Raw genomic sequence first — 10,253 nt, forward strand, 5'->3', positions numbered from 1 at the left:
TCTACATGTATTACATTTCAAGGGCAGTATGTTATAGTTATAATGGAAAGTCATGATATTAATATTCATGCTTATAATAACAGTGGATAGTTTCTCTTCCTTTATTAGCTGTAGACAATAAAAAAAGACACAGAATTGAAAAAGGTACTTGACCCGAGATTCAATTTTATTTAATTACCAGTTTGCAAAAACAAGCAGCAACCATGGATTAGAAAATGAGAAAATTATAGAAGAATAGGAATCTATTTTCCTATGTTTTCATCATGCTTAGAAAGTATTTGGAACTATGCTTCACAGAAAATTGAGTTATTATGCCTTATGGCGATTCCATTCAGATATTTTATACTCAGGTGGGGCACGACGAAACCACTCTGACCAGGATCCATCATAGATGGCCACATCTGGTTTACCACAGAGATATGCTGCCAAGGCAATATGGCAGGCTGTAATCCCCTTGCGACATGTGGCAATCAATGGCTTTGAAAGGTCCACTTTCTTCTCCTGGAACATTCTCTGGATTTCTTCTTGGGGTTTCTCAAATCCTTCCTCAGTCAAGAAGTTGAAGAAAGGCATGTTTATGGTGACTGGAATGTGACCTGGTTCTATCCCTGGAATAAGAGAAAGAGTAATCACTCAACCAAGTCATAAAAAGTACCTCCTGTAACTATTCTGGTCAAATTCAGTTCAATTTTATTACAACTCTAAGTGTAGATTCAAATAAATATTGAATAAAATAAGTATTATACCCTTCTACATATACGTATACATGCATAAGAAAAAATAAATAAATATACTAGAGTCTAAAAAGAACAGGGTTACTGAAATAAATTCAAATAAAATAGTATTATAAGAAGTTCTAATCCTAAATAATGGTATGGTATATAAGCACATAATTGGAGTACAAATGGTAGCACAAAACTGGGATTGTGGTCAAATTTGAAATTATCAATTATTTCTAATACAAATAAGTTGAACAAAAAGTAAGAAATAATGTTAGTTATATGGGTGATAGTTAAATGTAAAATGAAACAGCTTTATAAATGTCTGTTTGTAATAAATCACAACTCCAGAATTTACTGCATTTAAATATAGAGAAAGATAATTGCAGATTTTTGGAAAAGAACTGCTTTACAATATATACATCTAAAAAAATCCACAAAATTTTAAAAAATAGCCACATTTAAATGCAATTTTGCATTTAAAAATGAAATGAAATGCAACATCCTAATTACAATTACTTCATCATCATTTTCATAATTTAACCTTAACAGATGAGATGAAATACACATTGACATCTGATGCATCAGCAAATTGAAATAGACTGGAATTGGACAAACTTCAGTCAGAAGATCATAGCTTACTGCTCAAGACATGAAACTCATGAAGAAAATAGCAGACACAGTACTTGGATATAATGCAGTCAATGATGAAATATCTGTTAACTTGTCATCTATAAGATACTACATGGAAATGGCCAGGTTACTTGTGGGATCATCTGTCTCTATGGTTTCTTCCCATCCCACCAAATCTGGTTGGGTGGGTATGCACTGAGTCCTTTTTGTTAAATAGTGTCATATTGCACTAGGCATGCTTTTTTGGTTCCAGAATCTACCCTATGACACAACCTCCCCCAAGATTTGGACAGGTCTGACCTGTTAGCCTTTCAGAAGACTTTGAAAACTGACTTTTCTCTCAAGCACTGTTATGTATGCTTTATGTGCTATAGGAGAATTTTGCTTGAGCCCCAACCACATTGCATTATATTGTACTGTGTTGATTTTATTTTGCACTATTTTTGTTATGTATTATTAGCTGCACAAAGTGATTAGGTTGAGATTGATAGCTTTTTAAACAGTAAAGAAATAAGCAGTGAATAAATATGTCACAATCTAGCATTTTATGATAGCAATGAAGGACTTGGGGGGGGGGGAAATATTCAGATGCTGTGACATGTCTATACCTATAAAGATCATAATTTTTTTTAAGTTTTTTATTTATAATACAGTTAAAACAAAGATGGACATAACACAACATTCCAGTATAAATATTTCTAACAATTTGTTCCTTTTCATACATATAATTCTTGATCTCTCTATATATGTACATATATATTTTTCTATCAATACAATATCTAATTTGTGTCTCTATATACTAACATACAATTATATATGTTTCTATCTTAACACTAGCTTATAACCCAAACAGTCCTCCTTGATTCACACCAATAATAAAATTTGTCCCAGATTTCAAAATAATCTGACTCTGTCTTGTCCTTCATTTCCATTGTGAGCCTATCCATATCCGCACACGATAGAATTTTGCATAGAATCTTTTCTTCTGTTGGAATTTCTTTATTCCTCCAGTTTTGTGCATACGCCACTCTAGCAGCCATGAAGATATGTAGCATCAAATAAAATATCCCTTTATTGTATTTCTGTGTGGTTATGCCTAATAAGAAGAGTTCTGGTTTTAACTCTATCTCTATCATTAATATTTCTTCCAGCCATTTTTTTATCTTGTTCCAGAAATCATGGGCTTTTGAGCACTTCCACCACATATGGTAATAGGTCCCTTTTGCCAATTTACATTTCCAACATGTGGAAAAAAAATTTGGATCCATTTTAGCTAACCTTGTGGGTGGGAGGTGCCATCTATAGAACATTTTGTAGAGATTTTCTTTGTAGGAGGTGGCCAAAGTAAGCTTCCTATTTCTTACCCATAATTCTTGCCAGATGTGCAGATCAAAGTTGAGATCAAGATCCCTACTCCACGTTAACGTGGTTTCTTTTACCTGTTCCTCATACATTGCCTGATCTAGCAAAAAATGATATATTTTTTTAATCATTTTGTCCTCGGTTCCTAATAGTATTTTATCCAGCCCTGTCAGCTCTATTTTTATACCTAGCTCTTTTTTATCTTTCCAGTATCTTGCCTGTAATTGAAGATATGCCCACCATTCTAATTCTACCCCTTCGTTTTGAAGAATTTTCCTGGATTTCAATTCCCCTTTCTTGTCTAGTACATTTTTATATGTTATAATTTTTCCTAATTGTATAAGCTTTGGGTGTATATGCATTTCTAGCATTGAAATCCATATGGGGACTTGTATATAATTTGGTTGCCAAGTTTTAACCCATATGTCAATTAGAGCTCGTCTGATGTAATGCCTTCGAAAATATTTGTGTGTTTTATATTTCTGATCCCATAACATAGCATGCCATCCTACCTGAAAATTGTGACCTTCCAGACATAATAGTCTCCTAATCTTCAATAATATCCAATCTCGCACCCATAATAATACTATGGCCTGATAATATTTTTCCAGGTCTGGGAGGCCAAATCCACCCCTTTCTTTTGCATCCTGCAATAATTTTAATTTGATCCTTGTTTTTTTTCCTTGCCAAATAAATTTGTGTATGGTTTTGTTAAAGTTTTGAAAGAATTTCTTATCTAATTTTATGGGTATACAGTACATTGGAACAAAAATAAAATTTTAGGTAGGACATTCATTTTGATTATGGCAATTCTACCCATAAAAGAGAGTTGCAAGTTGGTCCAAGTATCTAAATCAATTTTAATCTGTTCCATTAACCTATCATAATTGTCTATTTTAAGTGTAATACATCTAGCAGTTAGTTGTATCCCTAAATATCTTATTTTATTCGTAATCTGAATGACTATTCTGTCAACTAATTCATTTTTCTGTATTTTAGTCATATTCTTAACGAGCATTTTGGTTTTTTCCTATAAAGATCATAATTGTATAGGCAATGGCTTTTCCCCTTGATACTCTATAGAAGTGCAAAGCAACTCTGAAGAAGGAGGACACTTTTGGTGTTGGAGAAGATTCTTGAGAACAGGAACGAGGAAAACAAATAAATGGATCATGTAACAAATTAATCCAGAGTTCTTACTTGAAGCACAAATGACCAGGCTCAAATTACCATATTTTGGACTTATTTATATTCTGTGTTTCTATCTCCATCAAGGAAATTATGCAAGCGTATTATATAAAGAACCACTCCTTTGAAAAGTCATAATGATGGGGAAAGTAGAAGTAAAAAGAAGAAGACAATCAGCAATACAGTAGATGGATCTGATTATAACAGTAAGAATATGCCATTGGAAGACAAAAAGATTAGGTTGTGGACATGAGATCCTGGAGATATATCTATAGGGTCACTAAGAGTCAACCCCAACTTGATGGCATGTAATCAAATTCAACCTTGCTGAACTGTCTCTGAAATCATTATCTGATTGTCACAAATTGTGTTGATGAGTTGGCATAAAGAAAATGAATTGCTGAAGGAACTGCTATCTTGAGTATTTTCTTACAGTAGTCTTTTAACCAAATATTATGACCTATGATATACATGTAATAAGATTTTGGCCATTCATATTTTGACTTACAGCTTATTTGAAGTGCTTCCCAATAAATGATGAGCTGCAAGCTCAGTATCTACCTGAGCATTTTGTTTATCCCTGGTGTAACAGTACTATTAGAGTATAGAAAGAAGACAAATTGTTTTATTGGAAAAGGAAGACAATTGATGAAACCAGAACTTTGTTTAATTGGACTTATGGATAGCCAATTAGAGGAGACTCACAGAAGATTGATTTTTTTATATGGTAATTGCAGTGGAAATTATTAGACACACAAAGATGGATACTTCTGAAATTCCCACAATGGTGAAACGGCTTGTAAAGATTATTGAATTGGAGGAAATGGAAAAATTGATCTGTTTGATGAGGGGAGATTTGAGCTAAATGATGAACTTGCATACATTTCTTGTGGAAATATATCTCAGTTGATCTGCCATTCCAGATGGACATTTTCATCTCATTAGATTCTGGATTTGTCTCTCTGTGCCTCATAGGAACTGACTCAAACCTCATTATTTTTTTAGATATCTCAGCATTACAGAGCTAAAAATATCCAACTGAGAATATTTGTTTATTTTAGCTTCTTTTAAAATATTTTATAAATGTTTATATACCATTGCTCTTTGAAGCAAATAAGCAAACCGGAATTTAAAGAATAACCTTCTTAATGAATTGTCTCCTTGTTGGATGGGTTTTTGTGTAGTTTTGTACTGAGTGACTAGATTCCATTTTTTTTCTCTGTTTTGAATTGTGTTTTTATCTTATTCTTTGCTGTATTATGAGCTGCCCAGATATTTGGAGTTGGGCAGTGCCTAAGCAGAATAATAATAAAAAAATGCCGATTCCTCTTTAATGCAGCTAGCCAGGATAAATATCAGAGGATATGGCAGCTGTAGTCAGGGTCCTGATGAAGATGTATTATACTATGTCACTACACGAGTGATGTAGCTAGATCACGAATGTCAAACTCGCCACGTCACATGATGTGTCATGACATATCGTGACTTTTTTTGCATTGCTGGAGCTGGGATGGGCGCGGCCTCCGTATGATGCAACCGGCCCACGGCTTGGCACTTTGACACCCCTGAGCTAGATAGATCCAAAAGACTAAACCTTAGTGTTTTTTCTTCTTATCATCAGATAACTCACATCAAATAACGTATGATTATTATGTTTCTTTGTTTCCCATAAAATCTTAAAAATCCCATCAGAGAACTAATCTGAAGAAAGAAGAATTTCAGTTTGGAAATACAGGCAATTCTTAACTTATGACAATTGAGCCCAAAATTTCTGTTGCTAAGCAAGACATTTTTTAAGTGAGTTTTGCCCTGTTTAACGACTTTTCTTGACATAGATGTTAAGTGGATCATTTTAGTTGTTAAGTTAGCAGTTTAGTTGTTAAGTTAGCAGTTTAGTTGTTAAGTTGCTAAGTGAGTCTGGCTTCCCTATTGACTTTGCTTGTTAGAAGGTCATAAAAGGTGATCACATGACCCTGGGACACTGCAACTGCCATAAATATTTTGATCGTACAACCATGGGGACGTTGCAATGGTCGTAAATGTGAAAAATGGTCATAAGTCATTTTTTTCAGTGCTGTTGTAACTTCAGGTGGTCACTAAATAAACTGTTGTAACTCGAGGACTATCCCTAGTGAGAAGTATTTGCATGCATACTTTTAGGCAAATCTCTCAATTTTAATGGTCTGAATGCTATGGGAAAGAAAGCATTATTTTCAATTTACAAATATGGGCAACTTGCAGCCACCTCTCTGCATTTATTGTAAGAATGGGCATAAGGGAAAATAACAATTTTCCAATAATTTGAGATGCAGGAAATCAAAAAGATTATACAACGGAATAATAAGCTACGGCTCTTTTAAGCTGACTTCTTGGAAAAGCTTCTACAAAGAGTTTTAAAACTTCCTTCTGCTATTGTGCTCTTTCTATTGGATCTTCCAGGAATACAACAAACTAATCCACTCAGATAAATGCTATGCAAAGCTTATTGAATTCTTAGCTATTTCACAAGAACCCTCAAGGGCAATTCCTGCCTAACCACAATATCTTGTTGTACTTCTATCAGGCAGGTGAATAACAATTCTGTCAGAGCTACAGTATTTATAGAATGAGGTGAAGTTTTAAGGTAATGCATCTCTGAAGTTTCAGTGTCAGCCACTTTTGTGCGTCAGCCACTTGTCTTGCCCTAGAAACCACTGTTGCCAGACTGAGGTTCCCTGGAAAAATCTCAAATTAGAAAGAACATTGCGAAGGATATCATATTTGACATCAGGTTTGCTTCAGCCCAACCATTCTGTAATGATTCTGACTCCATGCCTTAGAGCAGCGGGCTCCAACGTTTTGGGCACCAAGACCAGTTCCGTGGAGAGAGGTTTTTCCATGGACCAGAGGGGGTGTGGTTTTACATGCTGCCTGCATCCCGTGGATGGGCTTTGCCTGTTTGCATGGCCCAGTTTCTGTAATGCTGTGAACCGGTGCCAGTCCACAGACTGGGAGTTGGGGACCCCTTCCTTAGAGGCCATTGCTTTCCAGAGAAATTTGCTGTTTAGATCTAGTTGACATCTTGAGGATTGATTTAACTGTGTAATATTTCCAAAATGATCTTGTGCCTGTATCACAATCTTCTGATATTGGTGTATCCTTCCCAAACTCTGTCTGGACTCTCTTAATGTCTGCATTTAGGGATCTAGCCACTCATTTTTCCTATCTAGTTTTTACTTAACAATAAGTTAAGTATGAGTCCCTTGATCCTAGATCCTGAATCAAGGATAATAGAACAACCATACTGAAGTAAGGCATAGGAGCTATTAAGATGTAATACAATCTGCACTCCTCCCCATTTCTTTACAGAAAAATACATTGAAAAAGCAGTCCAACGGATGAAAAAGCAATCAATCTGTGAGATTTTTATGCTGACAGATCCTGGACTTGCTGGATGTGGTGACCTGAAAAATCATTAACTTGGAGTTGATCAATCAGGGTTTTGCTCCAGAAGGCTGTAATTCTTCTCTGACACATGCACGTGGACATATCTTTCACCAATTGCCATGGCTGTGGCTCCTGCCCTTTGTCCAGGGGCTCAAAGTTTTTAGCTCAACATTCTCTTACACATTATTGGGATGGGGAATGTAATAAAGTGAAAAATGTCTTGGATTTTTTTTGTGCAATTGTTGGGAGGATTGATTTTTAGACAAAGACTAGTCACAGTCCATTTACTCTAAAAAAATATAACATTTTGGAATGAGCAACAGACATATCAAGTTACTGGAGATCTGTTTTGAACAGGGTCCTGAGTTTCTGGGGCAGGGTGTTTGGAAAACTGGGACATCAACAAGTGTTGATAGCAGACCCTGCCAGTATGGAATCACAAACAAACAAACAAACAAACATAAATGGATCCTCTCTCTCTCCCTCTCTCTCTCTCTCTCTCTCTCTCCCTCCCTCCCTCCCTCCCTCCCTCTCTCTCTCTCTCTCTCTGTGTGTGTGTAGGTATATTTCTTACCACATAAGAAAAAGGGAAAGGCCAGGAAAATAGTCAAAGTTCTCCCAATGGAAAAATTCTTAGATCACTCTATTTTTCTACTCAGGAGTAGTATATCTACATGTATCAGTTTTGGAGACCTATGGATTTCTTCTTAGGCACTGTAGTATTAAACTGTTATGAAAGTGTATTTAGAAAGTGTTCCACTTTGTTCAGTGGAGGTTGTTCACAAATAAATAAAGTTGAAATCTGCCAGAGGGATGTAAAGACTAAAATATCATTAGCAGGTAAAGAATATGGGTCTTTACCAATTATCTCAGAGTACATTCCTACCTTCCTTTCCTGGCTCCGGTTCTGTTCCTCGGAATCGTCCTTCAGATCTGGCATCCACTACCTGAAACCGCTTGGATTCCATGTTCTCCACCATGTCTTCATAGGTCTTCAGGAGAGACCTGTTAAGAGTAGCTTTAAAGGCAGATGGCTCTGGTCGGGTGATCTCTGAGGTCACTGGGTGACCCTCCTTCAGCCAGTTTTTGAAGCCCCCATTCAGCACTGAAACAGTTCGATGCCCAAAGACTCGGAACATCCACCATGCGCGTGGTGCATAGAAGGTGCCCAGGTTGTCTCCATCATACACAACTACATGTGTATTATTCCCAATGCCCAAGTGGCCAACATAATCAGCAAAGTGTTTCTCACTGGGCAGCATAAGCTCATAAGGCGATGACTTGTCTTTGCATTCTTCAATGTCAAAAAAAGAAGCTCCAGGCACGTGCTGTTCTTGGAATTCTTTCTGGGCATTTCTCATTCCAGGTTCATACCAGGAAGCATCCAGCACCCGCAACTCAGGGCCAATCTTTTTGGCTCGGACAGCTTCTGCCAGCCATTTAGTGGAGACCAAACCTCTGTATAAAGCTTGCTGCACCATGTTAAGGAAAGCTTTCTTGATGGGTGAACTCAAAAGAGAAAAATGGTATGTACAGAAAAGGGAGGTTTTCTGTCCAAGGCTCCAATGTCTTGTTCCCTACCAATCAACTAAGAAAGGGCGGAGAAAAGAAGCCCTAGCCAATTCATTTCTATTCAAGTCTGCACTTTGGACTGACACAGGCATATCCACAATCGGCTGCAAAATCCCTCCCTCCCTCTAGTACTTATTCAGAGAAAACTTCCAGGGCTTTTTGTATTAATTTCCCTCCTGTTCTTGCACAAGAACTAGAGGGCAAGAACATATCAGCCAGCTTTTCAGGATCTGCTGTAAAAAGACAAAAAATGCATTAGTGTTCATAGTCAGTGATGGTGCAAAAGTAAACTGTCTGGGTCAGAAGTGGGGAAAAGGGCAAACCTGAAAGAGGAAACCAGCACTGAGAAACTCAGTAAGGCCAAGAATGTGGGGTCCCAAAGAGCAAAGTGTATAAGAAGAAACACTGTAAAAGAAGCTGGTATACTGACCTCAAACATCCAGATACTGTTTCCTAATATATCCAGCTTTGTAAGTGCAGCAATATGATTACATAGAAATAGTAGATATGGCAAACCTGCATTACGTATACATTTTTCAGCAGTTTGGTTAAGAGGGCCCCAAACGTTAGAGGTAGAGCTAGCAAGATTCTGTTGAGTTCTAAACTTTGCAAGTTCTGAAATAAAAGCTATAATTCCCCTATCGGAACATGCTTATGACAAGGTAGTGGTATTTATTTTTTTTAAAAAATGAGAGACTTGCAGTATAAACCCACTTTGGGGAGGTTGTGGGAACACAGCAGCCTGCACTGATCTGGAGTTTATATGGGTTGAATCACAATTTCCATTGTCCAGAATTATAACAACACTCTGTTGGAGAAGAGATACACTTGGATGAAGGGTGAGTTGGAAGGTATGTGTGAATTGCTAAATGATTCACTCAGGGTCGTGAGAGAAGTCCATGAGAGAATAAGAATTCTGAAGCAAGTAAGAAGTATGAAAGTAATTAAGGTTAAGATTATCTCTCTCATCCAAAGTTGTCTGCAATATCTCTTTTCTTCTCCAAATTCCTCCTTGTTGTTACTACAGAGAGAGCGAAGGGCTAAAGCAAGGGTGTCAAACTCAATTTCATTGAGGGCCACATCAGCATTGCGGGTGCCCTCAGGGGGCCAGATGGGTGTGGCCAGGATGGGTGCAGCCTACTGGGTGGGTATGGAGTGGGTGTGACCTACTGGGTGGGCATGGCCAGCTCTACATTGTTAGCATCAAGGGTGCCTATGGGGCCTGGGTAGGAGTTGGACAGACCTGAGGGTCTCTGGCAGAAGAGGGTGGGACCAGGGCAAGTGCCAAGGCATGGTCCACTGGAGGAGCCTCACTGTTCCTTTAAGGCCATGGGGGGGGGGGCTTATAGAGCT

At 37.4% G+C, this 10,253-nt stretch overlaps 1 protein-coding gene across 1 annotated transcript; it reads right to left on the bottom strand.

Annotated features, from left to right (window-relative positions):
- Nucleotides 1-135: 135 nt before the first annotated feature.
- Nucleotides 136-8,940, bottom strand: TST (thiosulfate sulfurtransferase). The gene is made up of 2 exons (XM_039353136.1): nucleotides 8,215-8,940; nucleotides 136-608 (listed from the first exon to the last, which is right to left on the bottom strand). Exons 1-2 carry the CDS (start codon nucleotides 8,807-8,809, stop codon nucleotides 310-312), a joined length of 894 nt encoding a protein of 297 aa, XP_039209070.1. The 5' UTR covers nucleotides 8,810-8,940; the 3' UTR covers nucleotides 136-309.
- Between the last annotated feature and the right edge of the window lie 1,313 nt (nucleotides 8,941-10,253).

This window comes from Crotalus tigris, unplaced genomic scaffold, assembly GCF_016545835.1.
Source record: "Crotalus tigris isolate CLP2741 ecotype Arizona unplaced genomic scaffold, ASM1654583v1 scf7180000018491.14276545383:2951260, whole genome shotgun sequence".
Taxonomy (NCBI): domain Eukaryota; kingdom Metazoa; phylum Chordata; class Lepidosauria; order Squamata; family Viperidae; genus Crotalus; species Crotalus tigris.

Coding starts and splice junctions, on each gene's coding strand:
- TST (XM_039353136.1), bottom strand. CDS start 8,809: ATGGTGCAGCAAGCTTTATACAGAGGTTTGGTCTCCACTAAATGGCTG. Junction 609..8,214: donor ACCGGAGCCAGGAAAGGAAG/GTAGGAATGTAC, acceptor CTCTTATTCCAG/GGATAGAACCAGGTCACATT.